The sequence below is a fragment of the Triticum aestivum genome, chromosome 2D (assembly GCF_018294505.1).
Source record: "Triticum aestivum cultivar Chinese Spring chromosome 2D, IWGSC CS RefSeq v2.1, whole genome shotgun sequence".
NCBI lineage: Eukaryota > Viridiplantae > Streptophyta > Magnoliopsida > Poales > Poaceae > Triticum > Triticum aestivum.
The window spans coordinates 318,023,789-318,048,115 of record NC_057799.1 but is presented as its reverse complement, the minus strand read 5'-3'; the positions used below and the strand labels follow the sequence as shown (position 1 = coordinate 318,048,115).

Below are 24,327 nucleotides of genomic sequence, written 5' to 3'. Positions count from 1 at the left end.
AGAAGGATTGTGGTTTCTTCACCAAGTATCAGCGATGGACATATATTTGAACAGGTCTCCTTTTGAAGTCTCAATCGTAGAAGAAAGAATATTTTCTATTAAAAATTTGAACAAGTCAATGAATTTTCTTCATATCATAACTTAAAAAAATCCGTAGAAGCGCCCGCAACACTTTGAGCCCCACCACAAAGAAAACCATCCTTCGAAACAATGGAAATGGGTCAGGATATATAGCACTGGCGCAGCACACGATGTGAAACATTGGGAGCCGGGACTGGCCATTTAGCTATAGCTGACCGCAGTGCAGCCGTTATTTGTAGCTGGTTGGTGGCGTTTCACTGTCCATCGGGACCTCCTTTCGCTGTGTCATTCATCCCGTCCCTTGGTGCTCACTTGGACAGTGCCACCACCAAGGCCTCTCGCTCCTTTATTAGTAGCTATCATCAGACTGACACAAAGTCGAGAGACGCAGCAGCCATTCCACCGGCAGCAGCAACCTGCAAGCAGAAGCAGTGCGGATCTGAGAGAGGGAGGGAGGGAGGGCATGGGCAGCTCATCAGGGCTCGTCGACTGGAGGGGAAGGCCGGTTAACCCCAAGAAGCATGGAGGAGTGAGAGCTTCCATCTTCATTCACGGTATGGAATTGGAACCGAACGCCCTGCCTGCATACTACATCGTTCATGTCTTCCTAAGTTTCTTTGATTTGCTAGCTCCAGTAGTCTTGCCCATCCCATTTTTGTCAACAATGATAACCTTCTTTTCTTGAGTTAGTATATATGTGTAAATAAAAAATCGATCCATTTGGATTTTTCTCGCACACACTTTTTCTCCCTCTAGCTAGCAAGCAAGCAGGTTTCTTGCACACTTTTCCCCTGCTATGCTCACTAGCTAGCAGTAGCAGTAGCAAGTCACTCTCACTCCCACTTTTGCTACCAGTCGTGTGTTTCCACAAACCATACTCAGTAGTCTTTTTGGCCAAGATTAGAGATCTTAATTAATCGAATCGCTTCACATTTTTTCTTTCTAATCTGCTGTTGTGCATGCATGCAGCTCTGGTGCTGCTGAGCAACGCTGCCAACATCGCCAACATCATGAACCTGGTGACCTACCTTCGCGGCACCATGCACATGGGGGTGGCGGAGGCCTCCACCACGGCCAGCAACTTCTTCGCCGCGCTGCAGATGTTCTCCATCCCGGCGGCCTTCCTCGCCGACTCCTACATCAAGCGCTTCTACACCGTCCTTATCTTCGGACCAATCGAGATTCTGGTACTACTATCCACTGCTCCATGTCCATGTGATTTTGTTTTTGGTACTTACTTATCCATGGAAGTGGAAGGAGCCTTTTTTTATCCACATATATCAAGCCTCATGCATGATTGCTCCATTATGCATTTCATTCAGTAACCGTCAGTATTTCCCAAACTAAGGAATCTAGTCAACGTTTTAGCCTGATAGCACACCTTGAGTTTAATGCTACGTACGAATACGACTAGCTAGCTAGCAAAGGTGCTGGATTTTTCCATCAAGCGCTAGACAAAGGTGGCATGGGTGCCATCGGCGCGTCAACAGGAGCGGAAAAAGGAGGAGCGACGCCGACGAGACGATCAAAGTGGCATACACAGCATAGCATAGGTGGGGTCGACACAACGGGGGAGTAGTTGGTGGTGGGAATGCCAGAGTTGGATGACCCGCTTTCTTTCTCGCGGGAACCAAAATATCAACAAGTTTCTAGAAGTCCTGGGAGGTTGGGACCATTTATATTGGCTTTTCAGTTAGTTTCAGCTGCACGCTTCTTCTTCCTTTTTAAGTTTAAAATTACAAAATAATCACTCAAAACCGTGTAGATTACCCGGTTGATGGTCCGTTTTTGTCATTGGCTTTTGCACTAAATCTTTGAAACATATGTTTTACGCTTATTTTTCTTGTCATTGATCTTCAGGTCATAGCTATAGTTCTTTACCAGGTTGTGGATGTGTAGTCACTTTGTTATCAGGTTATACTCACTTGCTTACTACTCTTGCCGATTTAGAATAAGTGTCGCAGCTTTGAATTTAACTTAGTTGAGTTACCTCTCGTCCATGTAAGTCTTGCATTGCATATGATCTTATTTCTGTGGCCTGGTATCCTCTCTTACTTGTTGTAACATGCATAACACACCACATCTCTCGTTTAAAAATTCATAATTAACCGGGGCATGTGCACTAGTTAGATTTCCAAACAATTTGTCATTAGCAAAATTATCTTGTTTTGGTTTGGCCAATGGGGCTGGTGCCCCATCTGGAGCTCCTACGGTCCCTATCGTTGTGTTTCGCCATCAACACAAAAACAAAACAGCGGAGTGGCCCTCGCTGAAGAAGGCAGTTTGGCAAAACGTCTCACCAAAGTGGGCCTTGTCGTGTGACATGGTAGCCGCCCTTTGAACACTTGTTTTTTTTTCAGTTCGCAGTAGATATCCCAATTAATTAGGAGCTCCTCCACAATTGGCGCTCACGCAGCCGCTTCATTAGGGCCGGCCTAATAAAACGCGCTGGGCGCTGCCGCTTCCTTTCTTCGCGCTCGCTCCTCCTTGTCCTTCGCTCGTTCACGGTTGACAGTTGACTGGTCAACCATTTCCATTCTCGTCGGTTTCCACGAACAAAAGAAAGACGAAAAAGGAATAAGAGCATCTGAATTTAAGAAAAGGGTTTCCCCGCTTTATATTAACGAACCATTTCCATGCTCTTATTCCGGAATAAGAGCATCTACAGCCTGACTTGCAAATCCGTCCCTCAAATGTCGGGCGCGTCGGCGGACAGTGACCGGGCACGCCTTAAATTTCAGTAGTTGAATCCGACATCTCATACTAAATTCTTAAATCCATACAAGGACATGCAAACGAAATAACCTACGTACTACGTCGATCACCTAGCTACTCATCGTCGGAGACGTTGACGATCTTCGTGCCCGGCTTCGGCAGCAAGGGCGACAACTGCAGCTCCGACTCCTCTGGTTGCTCCGCTCCGGCCTCCTCCACCTTTATCTGCGCGTCGAGTTCGGTGACGGGCGCGTCGAACGCCGCCTGCTCCGTCAGAGGAACGCCCGGTTGACCTCCACATAGGCCTCATTCTGAATGGACTCCAGAGTAGCCTGCTTCTCCGCCATCTCCTTCGATTAGGCGACGGCGAACTCCGCCTCGGCCTGCTCCATGTTGAAGCCCGCTGGAGCTGCGCCACACGGCGCCGCCAGTCCGACAGAGGAGACGAGCTTTAGACCGCCGGGTTTCAGGGCGTTTCTGGCTGGGACCCCTTCGTCAGTCCTACGTAGCGGGCGCGTCCAGGCGCCCCATATCCGCCCCATATGTAGGCTGGATATGAGGGGTGCCGGTCAGCCCGGGTGTTTGAGGGGGCCGTCTGGGTCGAAAAACCGTAACCGGGCGGCCCGCCCGGACGTATGAGGCGGGTTTGGGGCGCCCGGCTGTAGATGCTCTAAAGGATGAAAGTTACTCACGTCGCGTGAAGTGTCCTGGTAGGTTACTGCAGTTTATATTGAATGAGGAGGTCGCGAGTTTGATTCACGTGCGGGCACCTTTTTGCGCAGGTTAGCAAAAAAATATTGGTAAATGGGCTGGCCCAGCATAGAGGGAGTGTGTGCGCCGGTTTGCGGATAACAAACTAACGGGTGCAGAAGGCGTCAAACAGGAGTTGGGCAATTAATTATTGTGGTACCCAAAAAAATGTCAACACTTGTGTTATTTGATTTTTTTGGAAGTTAGAGAAGTTGAAAAAATACAAAATCAAAATTCTTGTTTCGCATTAAAAATGCAGATATCCAAAGGGGCGCGCAAATGCGGGAGCATACATGCGTGCGACCAAACATCCGCTTTGAGTTTGACGAACTTGTTTGGACATAAACCCCTTAAATGCTTCTTCATTTCATCCACAAATTACAATGTATTATTAGATATTTTAAACCAAAAGTCCAAATTGAGTTTCATTTGTATATTTGTGTTTGTTGCTACCAAAACTTTTGAACAAGACCATTCTTGAATACATGTTGAGAACTTCTAAATTTTACGAAGTGTCAAATATTTAAAACCTAATAGTCGTAATATTAAATTTTTACCAATTTTACCAAGTTTCATTTGTTTTCTTTTCGGATTTAGGGTTTAGGGTCTTTGGCTTAGGGTTTAAGTTTTAGTTTTGAAACTCGGTGAACTTATCATTCGTCCCTATCAAGTTCTAGTAGTCGAAACTTGTTGGGTTTTAAAACTTATCAAAACGTATTGACGAATGGTCTTGTTCCAAACCCCTCATCCCAACGAAGACGAATATGCAAACCGAACACAAATTGAAGTTTCGATTGAAAAGATATAATGGATCCAAATTTGAAAGTCGAAGAAAAATAATGGAAAGCGGGATGGGTGGAGCTGTTAAAAGTTGGACGCATGGACCCATCTAAGTTAATTAATGACTAAAGCACATGTAAAGATCAAACCAATTTCCGAATCACGAGGCAATCAGGCGACCAGGAATCTGCGTGCTCCCACACCTAGGGGCCACAAATCTCTCCCGTTAAAAATGTTCAAATAACATCAGCATCAGCCAACAATGCTGACAACCATAAGGTAATAGGAGAGATCCTCCGACAACAGCGCTTCCAGAAAAGGAACAAAGCAGGAGCACTGTTGTCGTCCGATCCAAGCACTGATGATAGATTATGGGTTTCAACCTAAACATAAGCCTGAGCAAACTCCAAACAATGATTTTAACAAGGGAACGGTGCATGAATATCATTATTGTCAAGTTCAACAAAAGAAGGTCGGACCTAGAATTTCACCCTAGAACTCAAGATCTAGCGCTCAAAGAGCACCACCTTACCAGAGTCGCCATATGCCGCATTCACCTGTCGTGTTTTCAGCTCTAAAGTCTCAACAAATGCGATATAGTTTGTCTAATTCACATCTAGATGTTTTTTAAGAATGTCACATCTAAGCTCCCACAAGTATATAATGCAGCGACAAGAAAAAAACTAGGACAAAAAAAAATAGACCGCAAACAGAGTGGACATCAGCTTAGATGTGACATAACTATATTACATCTAGATGTGTCCTAGACAGACCCAATGCGATATTTGCATGCCACATATACAATAGCCTATGCAACTGCACGTGTTTGTTACTAATATAAATATTTTTTTATTGTGTTAAAAAATAGTTTTTGATGTTGCAGAAAAACGTGTGAATTCCATAAAATAGCAATGTGATGGGATTTTATGATCCCAAATAATCCTTCACATTTAACTCTACTTTGCTCTGGTCTCTTGACGCGCCAAAACATGCCACCGGGTCATTGCAATTTGGGTTTGACACCTAAGTAAGGAGTAATCAGTCGCTGTGCAAGCCTAATCTCACATTCAGAGCACTTGTCACTCATCGTGTTTGCATTTGCAGGGCTACATCCTACTAGCAGTGCAAGCGCACGTCCCGTCTCTGCACCCGCCGCCCTGCAGTCCCACTGGCCCGCAGACCTGCGAGACGGTCCGTGGCTCCAACCTGAGCCTGCTCCTCCTGGGCCTCTACCTGATCCCCATCGGCGACGGCGCGGCGCGCGCGTGCCTGCCGGCGCTGGGGGGCGACCAGTTCGACACGGCCGACCCCGTGGAGCAGCGGCAGGAGACGAGCTTCTTCAACTGGTACACCTTCGCCGTGTCCTCCGGCGGCTTCGTCGGCCTGGTGCTCGTCGTGTGGGTGGAGAACAGGAGAGGATGGGACATCGGCTTCACCGTGTGTGCCCTGTGCGTGCTGCTGGGGATGCTCATATGGATGGCCGGCTTCCCTTTCTACAGGAATCAGCTGCCCGGTGGAAGCGCCATCACAAGAATCTTGCAGGTATATATTTATCCGCCGCGTGTTTGTTTTTTCAGATTCATTCAAGATTACAATCCGTTCCTAGTAGTAGTAATGGCAATTCGACCAAATACTTGGCATCAAACAGGTTCTTGTGGTGGCATTCAAGAAAAGAAATGTTCAGTTGCCTGACAACGCAAGTGAGCTGAAGCAGCTGAACCAAGATGATCACAATGTCCTTGAAGAGTTGCAGCGGACAGATGGCTTTCGGTAAGTAGCTCGAATCCAAATCTAAAGAACAGTCCTGAAATATACACTTGGCTGAAGCTAAAGCTTCCTACAGGTGCCTGGAGAAATCGGCGGTAGAGACCGGAGAGACAGGGCCATGGTCGCTGTGCACCGTGACGCAGGTGGAGGAGACCAAGATCGTCCTCCGGATGGTGCCCATCTTCCTGAGCTCCGTCCTCGGATACATCCCGGTGCCGCTCATCCTCAACTTCACCGTGCAGCAGGGGAACACCATGGACACCAAGCTCGGCAGCGTCCACATCTCCCCGGCCACGCTCTTCGTCATCCCCACCGTCTTCCAGATGGTAATCCTCATCCTCTACGACCGGTTCATCGTCCCCTTCCTGCGCAGGATCACGGGATACGTGGGCGGCGTCACGCATCTGCAGCGCATCGGGATCGGGTTCCTCTCGGCCACCGTGGCCACCGGCGTCGCCGCCCTGGTGGAGGCCAAGAGGAAGAGGGTCGCGGAGGACAAGGGCCTCATGGAAGCCACCACCGGGATCCCCATGTCCGTCTTCTGGCTGACAGTGCAGTTCTTCCTCCTCGGGGTGGTGGACGTCACCTCCTTCGTGGGGCTCCTCGAGTTCTTCTACAGCGAGGCGTCCACCGGGATGAAGTCCGTTGGCAGCTCCATCTTCTACTGCATCCTCGGGGTGTCGGCTTGGCTGGGGAGCCTGCTCATCCAGGTGGCCAACCGGGTCACCAGGCGCGCCGATGGGACGGGGGGCTGGCTGGACGGCACCAACTTGAACATGGGCAAGCTCGACAACTTCTACTGGCTGCTTGCTGTGCTTGAGCTGGTGGCACTCTTCGTCTACACCTTCTTCGCCAGGAGGTATGTGTATAGGAATGAGCAGAGGGTTGTGGATGTGGACACCAAGGTTCCAACGGAAGGTGCCACCTTTGGTGATGTGATGATCTAGACTAGACTAGATGATGATACACGACCAAACTAGAAAATGCAAACTTCATTGTGGCGTACAACTACCAACTACCACTCTCAGTGTTTTGACTGAACCAATATGGATGGGCCGGGATGTTATATGACTTTTTTGAGTGTTTCACTACCGTGTAAATTATAAAAAAAAACATTCGGTGTGCTCAAGGTAAAAGAAAAGGCAGACATAAGAAAAAAAATTGGTACTCAAAGAAGGCAATTTTTGAAGTGTACGGTGCATGTTTTGTTTCTTTACCCATAGTATCACGAATGTCGTCTGTTCACAAAAAAGTATACGTAGTGAGCACTCGATAATACTTGAAGGACAAACTCAGTGCTCGAAACTACCAACCGAGACATGATCTGGGGAATGATTATATGAGGCATGCCTTACCTTTGTGTAGTGCAATGCAGAGAGGCTGTGTAGAATTCAGGCCTTTTGGCACAAGTGGAAAATACTTCACCACCGTGCCAGGCCTATTCTTCACACTCACCAATGTTTATCTCCAACAAAAATTGAATTTTTCTTGCAAATTTTCAGAAGTTACTGTTCATCTAGCATAATGCACCTGGGAACAGAATGACACTTTCGAATGATGGGTTGTTTTGGGATGTTCATTACAACTAGTTCGCGAATTTTTAAAAAATAATCAAAAATCTAAAAAATGTTCACTGTAGTTTTAAACACATATTTAGAATAATGTTTGTCAATTTAAAAAAATGTTTCAAAAATTATAAAACTGTTTATGGATTTTTTTAAATGTTCATGAATTTATAAAACAGGCTTGAATTTTTATAAATGATCACGGATTTGAGAAGTGTTCATATAATATAAAATGAATAATAGAAGAAGAAGAATTAAATGCCAAAAAAGAATAAAAAACAGCAAAAAGCAACATATTCTCTTTTACAAAAGGAATGAGAAAAAGAAAAAAAATGGTTAGAGAACTAGTGCGAAAGCCAGCAGAACAGACAAGAAAAACATCACAAAAAACTAGTGAACGGGAAAAAAAGCAACTGAAATGTGCCGGCCCAAGTTGTTCACTGGGTCCGTGTTCTATACGCATTATTCCACGCAGCGAGCATGTAATAGGAAATTCCATTGATTAGTCACAACTTAGAAGGTACCTACTACCTAGCGGGGGTGGGGGGGGGGGGTTCGCAAGAGAAATTTCCAATCTGCTCATCAATCATGGCAGTAGAGAGCACACTTGAGGCAATAGAAATTACTATCAGGTCCATGGACCACCTAGCGACGACTACAAGCACTGTAGCGAGCCGAAGACGTGCCGTCGTCATCGCCCCTCCCTCACCGGAGCCGAGAAAATCTTGTTGTAGACAGTCGGGATTACCTAGTAGGTTACTTTTCTTGCATACAGGAACAAGAGGGGAACACTCTGATGCTACCACGTGTCACGCCTTGAGCGTACTGTCCAAAACTTTATTTATGTATTACATTCTTTTGAATCTTTTATGTTTATTCCTTGCGGGAATTGTCCAATCCGCTTGGAGCACACGAGCAACCGTAGGGTTTGGCCAAGAATGTGAGACCACCTTAAACTCTAACATGGTTATGAGCTCATGTTGTATAAACAAGATTTCTTTTAAAAGGGACGAGTCCCCATTCCTTTGACGCCGACGAATCGCCGAATGGGAGAGTAGAGTGGGACCAAGGACATGGAGGAGACTTGGTGACGGATAGGGTGAGGAAAAGGTTATCGCAAGCACATGTTTCTGTCATGGTGACAAAATTTTGGAACATATTAAGTCGTACTGTATCCTGATATGAGAGAATCTTGGTGTTCTTGTTCACGTTTAGTATGTACTTCCTCTGTTCACGAATATAAGATCACTTAACTTTTCAGTGTATATATAGATATGTTTTAGTGTGTTTGTTCACTCATTTAAGTGAGTATGTACTTTATATTAAAATATCCAAAATATTTTATATTTGTGAACCGAGGAAGTACTAATTGAGATGGAGATACACTTGTTACTTTGGGAGGGTCCATCGGACGAATGCTTGTTACATGCATTTTGAAGTCATATACTCCCTCCGTTCCTAAATACTTGTCTTTCTAGCCATTTCAAATGAATATCACATACGGATGTATGTAGACATATTTTAGAGTGTAGATTCACTCATTTTACTCCGTATGTAGTCACTTGTTGAAATGCCTAGAAAGACAAGTATTTAGGAACGGAGGGAGTATGTGACAGATGTTGTGTGCGTGAATTTTTAAAGTCATATATGTGCATGATTGTAAGATCCATCAGACAGCAGAACACGGTTACATAAATCTAGTGCCTATCTTTATCGGATTAAGATGAGACCACCAAAAGAAATGTTGGATGTTTCTAATTTTTGTGGGAATTTTCAGGATATTTCTCTATTTTTAACATGCATTAGGCTTTTTTGTATAGAATAAAATAGTCAGGGTCACAATTTGTTATGTAGGTTCTGAAAACAAGTTAACTAGATGTGACTCGTCTCACCTTATGGCGCTCTTTTTTACACTTATTGCACTGTTTTTATACTTCAATTCATATGTTGTTGATAGCTATTTTATTGTTTGATCTTGGAACATTTGCTCAATTGCTATATTAATTGATACCTTGCGCATACTCAAGGAAAAGGAGGTGTGTTTTTTGCAACAACCCTCCACTAATAGAGGTTTAGCTGTACTCTAATCCCAAATAAAATGGAATGAAAGTTTTCTCGAATCTCAAATAAAACGGAATGAAGGATTTGTCTGATTGTAGATACGTAGACAAGTGCATCTACTACCTTATAATAAAGTACATGGATTCTATCTACTATCCTTAGCACGAAGAGCAAAGAGCCAAATCAATCTTGTACATATCTCTAATCCTACAGTGCTCACGTGGTTTCTATTGACAAGTGTACATTGTAATTGTATTGCAATATGCTGTACGTAGTCTGATCCTAGAATTATGGATCTCTTTGACCCGTTGGGCCTGCGTGCCTACTCTCACGGGCCCTCTCTCCCTTTCTCTCGAGGCATATATTGTAAACTATGTAACAGAATCAATCAAGATAAGGAAACAATCTTCCAACTTGGTATCAGACTCCAGGACTCTTCATGGCCGGCACTCAGCCTCCCTTCTCCAACGACTCCTCGCCGGCCGCCAACTCCTCTGCAGCCACTTCCGTTGCCTTGTCCCCGCTGTTCATCTTCGGCACCGCTCCCTCGTTTCTCTCCAACTCCTCCGCCGCTTCTGGATCTCAGTTTGCGATCATGTCGTCGGCGCCACCACCATCTTTCCCCTCTGGCACAAGATCAAGGACTACTTCCTCGCCAACCGTGCGCCCGCTTTATGATCCTTAACCGCCAGTACCGCAATCTCAAGCAGGGGGACCTCTTCGTCTCTGAGTACGCGTGCCGCATGAAGCAGCTCACTGACGCCCTCGCCGACATCGAGCACGGCGTCACCGAGGTGGATCTCACCACGCAGTTCCTGCACAGCCTCGACAAGCGCCTCGAAACAATTCGGGTCGTTCTTGGCGACCAGACGCTCCCCTTCGACGCCATCCTCTCCCGCGTCATCCTGGCAGAGGAGTCTCAGGCTCAGCGCACGGCGGAGGAGAGCGCCTCGGCCTTCGCCATGTCGGGTGGTGGCTCGTCCAGCGGCCCCTCTAGCGCCGGTGGGCGCGCCCCCAATGACCGTGCTGATCGGTCCTCCGGCCCCACCCCCGAGCGCTCCTACGGTGCCCCTCCTCCATCTGGTCGTGGGCGCGGCGATTGCTCTGGCGATGGCGGTGATCATGGTCGTGGTCGTGGTGACAGCGGCGGTCGTGGCCAACCTCATCCAGCGCCCTTCTCTCCGTTCACCGGCTACTTCGCCCCTTATGGCATGGCGCTCCCGGCCCCGCGCTCCGGCTGGATCCCTCCCAACGCGGCCGGCGTGCTTGGCCCCCGTCCGGGTGCCCATGCTCAGGCGTACCATGCTTACACGCCACCGACGCCGCCTACACCGTTCTACTCTTCGCCCCAGCCCTCGTGGGATCACCTCGCCATGCTAAATCCCGCCTTCAGCAACGGTGGCTACCCCGCTCCCCCGGCTCCCGAGTGGTACCTCGACAGCGGCGCCTCCTCCCATGTCACCGGCACTCAAGGTAACCTTGCCAAGTCTAGTTCTTCCTTAAATCATTTACCGTCTAGCATTCTTGTTGGTAATGGGCATCATCTCCCCGTCACTGCTGCTGGTTCCACCACTCTTCCTCCTCATGACTTTCGTCTTACCGATATCCTTGTTTCTCTCACTGTTGTCACTAGCTTAATTTCTGTTCTCAAGTTCACTAAGGATAACTCTTGTTCTATCGAATTTTACCCGTGTGGTTTTCTTGTGAAGGATCTTCGCACTCGGAGAATTCTCATGATCTCCGTTAGCCATGGCGATCTCTATCCCTTTGTCGGCAACAAACCAGCTCGGGCCTCTGCACTCCTCGCCATCACTACCTCGGATTTGTGGCATCGTCGCCTCGGGCACCCCGGCGCTCAAACTCTTGCTTCCATCTCCAAAGATTTTCTTAGTGAATATAATAAGGCTCCCCACTCTCCTTGTAGTGCATGCCAACTAGGCCGCCAACTGCGCCTACCTTTCCCATCCTCTCTTAGCAAGACTTATGCTCCTTTTGATTCAATACATTGTGATTTCTGGACATCTCCTGTTGTAAATTTTTCTGGTTTCCAATATTATCTTGTTCTGTTGGATGACTTTACGCATTTTTCATGGACGTTTCCTCTCCGCAACAAATCCGACAGCTCTACCATTCTCCAACGCTTTTTCACCTTCGTTCACACCCAATTTCACACGGTCATCAAAAGCATGCAGTGTGATAACGGCGGCGAGTTCATCAATACCTCTCTTCGTACCTTTTTCTCCACCAATGGCATCTCCTATCGCTTCTCTTGCCCTCACACATCACCCCAAAACGGCAAGGCCAAACGTATGATTCGTACGACCAATGACATAGTGCGTACACTCCTCCTACAAGCCAACCTCCCTCGGCCCTTTTGGGTTGAGGCGCTCCACACCGCCACCTACTTGCTCAACCGGCAACCGTCCCGTGCCATTGCTCCCCACACACCTCATTTTCTTCTTCATGGCGTACCCCCAACCTATGATCACCTTTGCGTTTTCGGTTGCCTATGCTTTCCGAATTTTGTATGCCACTATGGATCACAAACTTGCCCCACGCTCCACCCGCTGCGTTTTTTTGGCTATGCCCTCGAACACAAAGGCTATCGCTGCTTCGATCTCACCTCCCGCCGTTTCATCGTATCTCGCCACGTTATTTTCGACGAAACAATTTTTCCGTACACAACACACCCTCCTGACCACACACCAGCTACGTCCACAGAAAATCCCCATGCAAAACCTGCCCCTCCCGCTTTACCGGATCCCCAGGCGGCCCCCCACCAGCTGGCGCTGACCGGTCGCCCGTCCACTCCCCACTCCCCACATCGCCCGCGACCCCGCTTCTCCAGCACAATCCCCCTCGACTGCTGCGCCGGTCCCCCACGACTAGCCTGCCTCCTCCACTAGCACGCCTGCTCCCCAATCCACCTCGGATCCGCCGCCCACCAGTCCTGCCGCACCTTCCGCTGGTCCCACCAAATCCACCGCTGCTTCCGTTCCAGCCACTACCCCCTCGCCACCTCTCCCTAAACATGTTGTTCCCGTACAGCCACCCCAAAATTCACACAAGATGTCCACACGAGCTAAATCCGGCTATCTTATGCCTCGCCATTTATTTCTTGCTGATGCTTCCACCACACCCATCTCACCCATCCAACCCACCTACAAATCAACTCTCAAGGATCCCCATTGGCGCCAAGCGATGCTCGATGAGTTTAATGCTTTTTATAATAACTCCACTTGGTCTTTGGTGCCTAAGCCTGCAGGTGCAAATGTGGTCATGGGCAAATGGATTTTTCGCCACAAATTCAATACTGATGGATCCTTGGCTCGATACAATGCACGGTGGGTTGTTCGTGGGTTCACTCAAAAAGAAGGCGTGGATTACTGTGAGGCATTCAGTCATGTGGTCAAGCCAGCCATAGTTCGGGTTGTGTTGAGCCTTGCCACCTCTCGTTCATGGCCCATCCATCAGCTTGACGTCAAAAATGCATTCCTCCATGGTGAACTCAATGAGACAGTGTACTCCTCGCAACCGGCTGGCTTTGTTGACTCCTCCAAGCCGGACCATGTCTGTCTCCTTCGTAAGTCTCTCTACGGCCTCAAGCAAGCACCTCGGACATGGTTCCTTCGCTTTCAAGCCTTCTTGCTATCTCTTGGGTTTCGTGCTTCCAAGAGCGACTCTTCACTTTTGATCTTGCATCATGGCAATTCTATTGCGTATTTGCTCGTTTATGTGGATGACATCATCCTTACCGCTAGCACACCCACCACACTTCACTCTGTCATCTCCGCCCTCAAGAAGGAATTTGCTATGACCAATCTTGGTGCCCTACACCATTTCTTGGGTATCAACGTCACCACCAACACCTCAGGTCTCTTTCTCTGTCAACAAGTAGTACACACTCGAGTTTCTTGAGCACGCTAAAATGCTCAATTGTAAGCCAGTTTCCACCCCGGTTGACACCACCGCCAAGTTGTCCTCTCATGACGGTCAACTTCTATCCAACCCCACCCATTACCGCAGTCTGACCGGTGCACTCCAATACCTAACACTTACACGACCCTACATTGCCTATGCGGTTCAACAGGCTTGCTTGTTCATGCATGCACCCCGTGATATCCACATGCAACTTGTGAAGCGCATTCTCCGGTATCTCCGAGGCACCTCTCACTATGGACTACAGATCTTTCGGTCGCCATCCAAGGATCTCACCGCCTATACACACGCGGATTGGGCAGGTTGTCCCGACACTCGCAAGTCGACGTGTGGTTTCTGTGTCTATCTTGGCATGAATCTTGTCTCCTAGTCTTCCAAGCGGCAACCCACCATTTCGCGTTCGAGTGCTGAGGCTGAATACCGTGGTGTTGCAAATTGTGTGGCCGAATCTTGCTGGTTGCGACAGCTTCTTTTCAAGCTCAAGGTGCCACCGACTCGTGCTACTATGGTGTACTGTGACAACATTAGTGCCTCCTACCTTGCCAGCAATCCAGTTCAGCATCAGAGGACCAAGCACATCGAGATTGACTATCATTTTGTTCGTGATCGTGTGGCACTCGGCGAGGTGCGGGTGCTTCATGTTCCCTCCAGCTCTCAATACGCAGATGTGTTCACCAAGGGTCTTCCTTCACAGATTTTCCACGAGTTTCGGTCCAGCCTTAACACCCTTCCTAATGGTGTTCCAGCTAAGGGGGGGGGGGGTATTGACAAGTGTACATTGTAATTGTATTGTAATATGCTGTACATAGTCTGATCCTAGATTTATGGATCTCTTTGACCCGTTGGGCCCGCGTGCCTACTCTCACGGGCCCTCTCTCCCTCTCTCTCGAGGCATATATTGTAAACTATGTAACAAAATCAATCAAGATAAGGAAAAAATCTTCCAACTGTTTCAATGTTTAGCACCAACACATTTCTTTCCCTAACAATAAAAGCACGGATTGACTCCGTAGGTTCACCGTCATAATACGCTTGTTCCCGTGATTTTACGCTTTCAAAATTGGAATTTAAAACATATTCGAGGTGGTACTAATCTATCTATATATCCTACTTGTAAGTCAAAGACGCTCATCAACTTGCAACAACGATTGGGCCGACCCACCAGTAAGGGCCAAACGCAAGGGGCGACCTCAGCGTCGCCGGGATCTCGTGCGCGGCGGCAGAAATCACATATTTGACCTGAGGACGATATCAAATCACGATCTGACCTGGCTTCGAAAAAATTTCACATAACAGACCGTTCCGTGTGGTGCCCGACAGCCGGGCGCTGCATTGCACTATGCAGCGTCGTTGGCTTAGGCGTCGCATGCCCGGCCAGCGTGGCAGCTCGGGGCCAGGGGCGGCCCCACAGCCAGCCGTGCAGCGCCCAACACATAGGCGCCACACTGTTAATGTGCAGCGCCTAGCACTTAGGCGTCACACTTGTAATGTGCAGCGCCCGTTTCTTAGGCGCTGCACAGTCTGTGTGTCACTTAGGCTGGCCCCACCCTCTCTCCCCTCCCACCCCCACCCCACACACCCCCACCCCACCCAAACCCTTCCCCCCTCTCTCCCCCTCCCCCCTCTCAAATCCTTCTCAAATCTTGCAAATCCGGAGTATTTGACCGTGGATTTCGAAGCCAACCCCTCTCTTAAGGTAATCTCCTCTGATCCCCTCGTTTTCATCCATAGGAATTGTCACAGTTACTCAAATCTTGCTAGTTTGGGGAAACCCTAGTTTTGGCTTGGATTTGGAAATTTGTGTTGAATCATGTTATGTTTCTTTGCTAATTTGGTATGGTTAGGCTTCATACTATGCTAGGGTTAGGGTTATGTGTGTTTTTATGTTGGGGTTAGGGTTAGGGTTATGGCATGTTAGGGTTGTGGTTATTGTTAAGTGGGGGTTAGGGTTATTATTTCATATATATGTTAGGGCTCATGTATTTTGTGCAAATATTTTGTTAAGTACTTACTTGATATATGTGTGTTTTTGATTATTGTACGGATAGGAAGAATATGTGTTTATGTTCATCATGTGGATAAAGAGGCCTTTTTTAAAGGCAATGTTGAGCCGGACCCGGATGAGCTTGACATGGTGTTTGAGAGTAGTCCTAGCTATGCGGATGTCTTGGAACAAGTGAGGAAGGATTTGAATTGGATGGACCCAAGTGACGTTGTTGAGTTCGAGGGAAGGCATAATGTTGGTTTTGGAATGCACATTCGTTGGAAGACAATGCGTGTGTACTCCGAGCAACGTTGGGTTGCATACAAGGAGACGGTTGCCGAATCTCTAGACAAGGCTCTTGAGTTATTTCCTCCAAGAAGGTTGAGTCTACTTTGAATTTGGACTTGAACCGGAACCCCTCCTCGTTGGTTGCTAGTACTCCCCCACCCATGAACCAAGATCAAATGAGTGAACCTCATTTCACGCAACAAGATTGGCCAACATTGAGCCTGATTCCAAACAACCAAAATGAAGCTTTTGAAGAGGAGAATGATGAGTACGAGGAGGATGACAACGAAGTTGATCTCCATGACAACAATGTGGGTGATCTCGAGCAATATCATGTGCAAGAGACAATGGACCAATCATCCCTTTTTCTCGTGCATATGCATCGGACTCCGATGACGATGGTCCCGATGAAGAAGTTGATGAGGAGGGGTTCACGCCCAAGGAGGCCCAAGCATTTAAGAAGGTATTCGAGCGGGATCACAAGACACCATTGTTCAAGGATTTTAGTCTCGCGGATGAAGCCGTTGTAGATGGTGGCAAATGTATATCTCTTGGAGCTAGGCCAAGTTCTCACCGTGATTTGGAAGACGGCAAGAATGGGATATATCCCGGTTGTGAGTTTCAATCCTTCTTGAAATTGAAGATGCGGCTCGACAACTACTCGGTTACGCATTATCGTCCACGTAAAGTGGCCAACTCGGACGTCAATGTGCGTTACACGGTTAAATGTGAAGTGCCAAGATGTTCATGGATTGTGCGTGCAAGCAGGGCCGGTCCTGAGATTTCGGGGGCCCGGGGCAAGACAACACAAAGGGGCCCTAAAGCCACATTTTTCTCTATCTCAGTTGCATATAAATACTCAATGCACCATATTTTATGTTGCATTGTCATGTCGACCATCCAACAAACCAAGGTCATAAACATTCACAGAAAAATTTGTCGCTCTTTTCAATCGGCCCTATATGTTTCTATTAGGTTCGTGCCTATACTAAATATTATTATCCTATATTTTGTCAATTTTTTCAACAGTAAGTAAAGGCATTCCACTTAATTTCTAACATAAGTACTCGTACCTGTTATAGGAAAATGTCAATATCTCCTTTCTTGATCTCAATAAACTGATACGCAAGTTTATTTTCTTTAGTCATTACCAGATGCATACTTTCTCGATAACATCTTGCTAATTAGCGCACACACATATGATACAAGAAATTAAAAACACTGTTAGTTTAATAAAAAATGCTAAGAAAGGCTTGGAACAAAGATCTGGATGGCAAGAAAATTAGAAACTGCAAGATATTTTTGCTGCTTACTAGTCACCAACAAAAACCCGAGCTCGTCTTTTCTAATCCTATCCAACACAACAAATCGGAGTGAGAAAGAGATATGTATGGGGATGATCTTCATGAAACAAATGAACGACCTAAAAGACTAGAAAAAAAGAGAGATTTGCATCAGAGAGCAGTTTGATTGGAATCTGAAAAATTGTATTACCTTCTTCCAGTAATCACGTGCAGCAGCAGAAAATCGCGATTAGAAGGCATGGGCGGGGGCGCAGTCAACCTTGGGGCTGATTCGTCCGCCAAATAGGGCGCCAAGATAGTTTTTTTGGCCGTTCAGCAGTTGCAATCTCGGATCCCAGAAGGCATGGGCGGGGGCGCAGTCAACCTTGGGGCTGATTCGTCCGCCAAATAGGGCGCCAGGATAGTTTTTTTGGCCGTTCAGCAGTTGCAATCTCGGATCCCAGAGTCATGTGTGGCATCGATGAAGGATATTACGTCGAGCGCTTGCACTTTTTTTTCTGTACGAGAGAATTCAAAGACAGCGAGCGCACTAATAGGCCGGCAGTTTTGCTTGTGATTAGCGTCTCCAGTGGCAGGGAATTGGAGTAAAAATCGGATAAGATTACGCCCGTGCGGCAAGGCGAGAAGATTGTGATCTGTTACTTTTTTTCCCCTTTCTATAGAAATCAGTCGAACTTACGTGGGCTAACATCACGTACATATATATGGAAACCAAGCAATTTCCTTCGTACTCGGGGGCCCGGAGCGGCCGCCCCTTCCGCCCCCCCTCAGGGCCGGCCCTGCGTGCAAGGCCATGGAAAGGAGGTCCCACTTGGCGCATAGTGAGTTGTACATCAAGTCACATGTGCCGACACAAGAATGCGGATGGCGAGCTTGTGTACCAACAACACAGACAACTCACGTCCGAGTTCATTGCTTACAGGTTATCCAACCAAATATCCACACTTCCAATAATGAGCATTAAGAGTGTCATTGACCTTGTGAAAGTCATCTTTCATTACAAGGTGAAGTATGGCAAGGCATGGAAGACGAAGCAAGCCACTTTCAAGATATTGTATGGAAATTGGGAGGAAGAATACAACCGACTCCCTAGATTGTTGTTAGCTATGGCCGCCACAAAACCAGGCATGGTTCACGTGGTTGAGCCTCATGGGCACCAAACATTGATTCACAATGGGAGGACCGTCCGAGTATTTGGCCGTGCATTTTGGGCCTTTGAGCAATGCGTGAGGGCTTTTGAGCATTGTCGGCCCGTCATCGCCATTGATGGCACGTTCTTGACCGGACAATACAAGGGCACTTTATTGGTTGCAATAGCAAGTGATGCCATAACCGGGTGTTGCCTTTGGCTTTCGCTTTGGCTGAGGTGGAGAACAATGATAACTGGGAGTGGTTCTTGCGTCAATTGAGAACAAGGGTATTACCGGCTGAAAGAGAAATTTGTGTCATATCGGATCGTCATCCAGGAATTCATCGCCATTGATGGCACGTTCTTGACCGGACAATATAAGGGCACTTTATTGGTTGCAATAGCAAGTGATGCCATAACCGGGTGTTGCCTTTGGCTTTCGCTTTGGTTGAGGTGGAGAACAATGATAACTGGGAGTGGTTCTTGCGTCAACTGAGAACAAGGGTATTACCGGCTGAAAGAGAAATTTGTGTCATATCGGATCGCCATCCAGGAATTCTAAATGCGGTGGTGGTTGACATTCCGAGACATACAAAGTTGCACCATCGATGGTGCATGAGGCACTTTTGTGCAAACTTCTATAGGGCATGTGGTATCAAGGAGTTGGCCGATGATCTTCAAGATTGTTGTCTCGCTTTCTCCAACAAGCGGTTTGCCACATTGTTCAATGCATTGCTCAGACACAAGAAACTTGACCCCGGTGGTCTTGAATTTCTCAATAGGAATATTGTCGAAAGGAATATGTGGGCACGTGCTTTCGATGAAGATGGCCGAAGGTATGGTCAAATGACAAGCAATATGGCAGAGTGCTTCAATAAGGTGCCCAAGAGTGTACGTGCATTACTCGCGACGGCAATAGTTCAATACACATTTGACAAGATAAATGAATATTTTTAAAGTACTCAATGGAGACGGATAAGCAGATTGCTGGTGAGAACAAGGAAAGCACAAGTACAATTTCCCACCAAAGGTTGAAAAATGGTTGAAATTTCAATCACAAAAGGCAGACTCACAAGAAGCTGTACTATATCACGACAACGATTGGAAGTATGAAGTGAAAGAGCCTGGAGGAACCACAAACGATGGCCACCAACACGGAGGCCGGGCTTTCAAGGTCTCCCTAACACAGTGTGATTGCATTTGCATGAGGCCATCCTTGCTTCATCTCCCATGCTCGCACTTGTTAAATGCATCTCGTGTTAGGAATGTAGACGTCAATCACCCTCTTACCGTGCGGGAGTCCGAGTTCTCAATCATGACTGTCAAGAATACATGGGTTTGTCGGTGTCAAAACCGGCGGATCTCGGGTAGGGGGTCCCGAACTGTGTGTCTAAGGTCGATGGTAACAGGAGACAGGGGACTAGGATTGTATAGATACCGGAGGGGATTAGGGTTGTACCAAGTCGGTTACAGAGAAAGGAATCTTCATATCCGAACGCCAAGCTTGCCATCCACGCCAAGGAGAGTCCCATCCGGACATGGGAGAGAGTCTTCTGTCTTGTATCTTCACGGCCCATCAGTCCGGCCCACATCCAATAGGCCGGACGTCCGAGGACCCCTTAATCCAGGACTCCCTCAGTAGCCCCCTGAACCAGGCTTCAATGACGAGGTGTCTGACGCGCAGATTGTCTTCGGCATTGCAAGGTGGGTTCCTCCTCCGAATACTCCAAAACAGCCTTCGAACATAAAGAACGTGTCCGGCTCTACAAAACAAGTACCACACACAACCGTAGAGAGTATAATATTTCACGAGTCCAATCTACTGACAACTTTTTGTAGCATGACGCCACATCACCACTCGGTCATTATTTCGAACCGTTTTTCGGCATGCCGCTCCACGTTTTGAGACGCGGTTTCATCGGCACGTCTTGTCAAAGCAGAGATCGTGTCCCCTTATTACAGGATTCTCATCAATACGGGCATGGGTAATCCAACCGTGCCGTCAGCATGATTCCTTGGGAATAGGCAAGTTTTAAGGCCCATGAGGAGGCATTTGATATTCACCGCCTTTATAAAGGGGCACAAACCCGTCTTTCTCCTCTACGCCTGCCTCTTCCTCAACCTTTCCAACCTCGAGTTCCAGCACCCAGGTTTCGACTTAATTGCTACGAGCCTCCCAGTCATGTCTGTACCCAGCCCTCAAGGCCGGTGGGTGGCCTCTTCTGTCACAGAGGAGGATATTGCGAAGCTCCGAGTGGCAAGATACCTGACCGCGGAAATCCTCCACAGGCTCCCTGCTAAAGGGAAGGTTATCCCTACCCCCAGATCCGGCGAGAGGGTCGTATTTATCTCCCATTTCCTCCGGGGGCTAGGGTTCGCTCTCCATCCCTTTGTCCGTGGGCTCATGTTCTATTACGGGCTAGATTTTCACGATCTAGCCCCGGACTCTTTTCTTCTCATCTCGACGTTCATCGTCATGTGCGAGGCCTTTCTCCGTATTCCCCCACACTTCGGCTTATGGATCAAAACCTTTAATGTGAAGCCGAAAGTGATCAAGGGAAAGCAAGCGGAGCGTGGTGGTGCCACGGTGAGCAAGCTTACCAACACTCTTTGGCTAAAAGGCTCTTTCACGGAATCCCCCAACTTATGGCAGCAGGAGTGGTTTTACATCACTGAACCCCGTGGTACCAAGTGGGCAGCTACACTTGCGTTCCGATCTGGCCCTCCAATACAGCTCACATCTTGGATCAATAAGGGGTTGGACTGGGGATCAATTGACGAAGTGCAGACTCTATAGAGCCGCATCCGGAGTCTCCTTGAGAAGGACACCGATCTCATCAACGTGATTCAAGTAATGCTAGTCCGCCGGATCCTGCCGTGCCAGCGATGGCCCCTCCGCATGTGGGAGTTTAATCCGGAAGGACCACGAACCCTTCAGCACTTCTTCGGCACGATGCACAGAGGAATGTGGAAGTTATTTTTCGGGACACGAAAACAGTGGTCGGATACCACCGAGGACATCAGACTTGACTGCAACCATCCGGATACTTCGGTAAGCACTCGACTCCCGAACACAGCTTAGCTAAATATCCCGTAATAAGATACTGAGAAAACCATCCTCTTCCAGGGCTGTATAAAGAAGGCGGAGCGAATTAGGTGTTCGGCCCCTCTTCCCGAAGACTCAGCTGATCCTGTGCTAACAAGGATGCTGGCTCCGGCACCATACCAAGTGCCGGTGAAAGAGGACAAGGGGGAGAGCAGGAAGGCCAAAGGTGACCTCCATTCTGAAGGTACACCAGGCACTGTGTCCGGGGAGATTAGGGCTCCCTCTTCCGAAGACAAAAGAGAAGGAGAAGCTGACATCCTTTCTCCCCATGGTAAGAAAAGGGCCACCTCCGAAGGTTGGGAGGTAAAGGCTCCTAAGCGAGGGAAGATGCCCCTGTCAGGCGGTTCGAGCTCGGAAGACGAGGTTGTCGCACAGTTCCTCCGTAAGGACAAGGCTTCAACCGAATGTAAGTGAACAAGGGTGTCTTAAACATATCCCGTTCTTTTCCTGTTACAAGGGTAACATCTAGAATATATGTTTGCAGTCCGGCACGCAGTATTCCTCAACAATCCTCTTCCTCGGGGGATCTTCTTCCGGAGATGATGGAAAGCGAGAAGCCTCCACAGGTCTCTTTGCCCAATAGGGTGGACGACTTTGAGGTGTCGTCCCGGAGGATCTCTCCGATCAACAAGTGGTGCGGGGGACAATGAAGACAATGCCCGAAGGTGAAACTTCGGTCGCCCAGGGTCCGGGGTGTGCGACCCCTACGGGGACCAACAATAAAGGCCCCGAACTATCCGGTTTACAGTTGGAGACGACTCTAGCGTCGAGTAAACATATCCCTTCAAAGGGAGTCCGTACTCCTGCAGCCGCTTCCAGGAATCCGGAGGCGCCAGATATATTGATGGACATGCTGCAACATGCGTCCGTCTCAGAGGAACATCATACCTTAATGGGTATGGTGGTTGAGAGGATTCTGTCCGTGAAAAGTGGATTGAATGAAGCCTTCACAGGCCTGCTAAGAGGCTTCGAGGTACGCAATGAAATATATTCAATTGCACTCTACGTGCAAAATGCACCTGTGTATAGATAGTAGCCCCTGAGACTCTGGTTGTCACCCAAAGGGAGGCGATCAGAGGATCAAAAAAAGATATGCCCAGGAGATAACCCAATTAATTTGAACACAGGCTGTTACATCCATGACGACTGCCCATGCTACAGAGGTTGCAGGTCTGAAGCAGAAACTTGACGTGGCGGATGACGACATCACGCTTATTAACAGGCGGCTCGACGAGGCGCAAGGTATGTTTTGGGGCGGCCAATATATGTATGTATAATAACATGGGCACGAAGCTGAGGATTATATACTAAGACATGCACAACTGTAGATAGTGCTGCCGCGGTTGAGACCCTTCGGGCTGAGCTTGCCCGAGCCAAGGAGCAAGCCAGGATGAGTAATGTGGCTGCCAAGAAGGTAGCTGAGGAGTTAAAGGCCGAACAGGCTGCTCGGCGCCAGTGCGAGGAGAGAATATCTTCCATAGAGAAAGATATAAAGGATGCCGCTGGCAAATGCCAAGCACTCGAGGAGGAGAACAAGGCCAAAGTAGCCGAACTCGAGAAGGCCTTACAAGAGGTGAGAGAAGCACGATCCAAGCCTAGAGCGGCTCGGGAGGAGATCCGGCAAGCCGGGGAGATAGCGGCCGGTAAGCCCTTTCTATTACAGACTAAATTCGGCGATCCGAAGTATGCCCCGCTTAATCAAATGTGGAGCTCTCCAGACGCATTCTTGGACTTGCCAGAGAGTGTCTCCGATGTGCGGCAGTTTTTCCAAGCGCAAGAAGGGTATGCAACGGAGAAGCTTTTCTGGTCACAATTCAGCACGCCAAAGCGCCCGCTGTTGCTGAATGAACAGATGGCCCAGTGGGCCGAGCTCCACAAGATATCCGGGTCTGCCATGAAGGCCGTCGTGGTCCGGCTGTGGCTGACTGAGCCAATTCTGAATAGTTATTTCAGTTTGGTGCAGCGACTTGTTGATGCGGTGCCGCGTATCGACGCCGTTAAGCGGTCAACATGCATTGAAGGTGCACGGATGGCCTTTGCCCGTGTCAAGACGTACTGGGTAAAGATGAAGGCCACCGATGTCGTGGCAAAGAGTCCACCCAGCGGGAAGGACCATCACACGCCGGAGCATTATTTTGAGGATGTCCTAGAGGGCGCCCGCTTGATAGAGGGTCAGTGCTCGAAGGATATGATCTTCGAGTGAATGTACCAAAATTGTAAAAAACAATATTATGATATATTAAGGCTATGTTTTTTATACTTTTTGCCTGAAAGTTTTGGTTCCTCCTGGGCGGCCGTTTTTGTATAATCTGAAAGTTTTCCAGTCGGCGGCTTCGGCCCCCTCGCATATAATACATGGGTGTTCGGAAAAGCACTTGATCACTCTTGACCCAACGTCTTGGTCCATGAAGGAGGTGTCAATGCGGCGAACTAGGCAATCGGACTATAGGGCTTTAACACTTTCACTTAGCCATAGGAGTTTGACGGTGGGTCTACGATATAGCCCCTGGTATGTACGCGGTTATCCGAATACGGTGCGTTACATAGGTGACCTGAAGAACGGTCCTTCGTGTAATACAGAAGGAATCGCGAAAGATTCTGATAAGTCATCGAGTGGTTGACCAGCTCTCGCCGCATCATGACAGTCAGTTTTCGGCTTTCTCTACTGAGGTGCTTGACCAGATGAACCGGAAACACAATCGCAGTAGTTCTCCCTTTACTACCCTAGCCGATAGAGCGGAACGTAAGTTAGTAAGCACAGGAGCCGGGCCACCCAACTATTGACCAGAGACATGATTCAGAGCTGATGCATATAAGGCCAGACTCGTGACGCCGAAGTGTGCTATAAAGCTGTTCGG

The 24,327-nt window shown here is 48.1% G+C and overlaps 1 protein-coding gene across 1 annotated transcript; it reads left to right on the top strand.

Annotated features, from left to right (window-relative positions):
* Nucleotides 1-338: 338 nt before the first annotated feature.
* Nucleotides 339-7,287, top strand: LOC123052918 (protein NRT1/ PTR FAMILY 4.5). Its single transcript, XM_044476285.1, has 5 exons — nucleotides 339-635; nucleotides 1,051-1,268; nucleotides 5,431-5,868; nucleotides 5,975-6,096; nucleotides 6,170-7,287. Exons 1-5 carry the CDS (start codon nucleotides 545-547, stop codon nucleotides 7,038-7,040), a joined length of 1,740 nt encoding a protein of 579 aa, XP_044332220.1. The 5' UTR covers nucleotides 339-544; the 3' UTR covers nucleotides 7,041-7,287.
* Nucleotides 7,288-24,327: the final 17,040 nt, after the last annotated feature.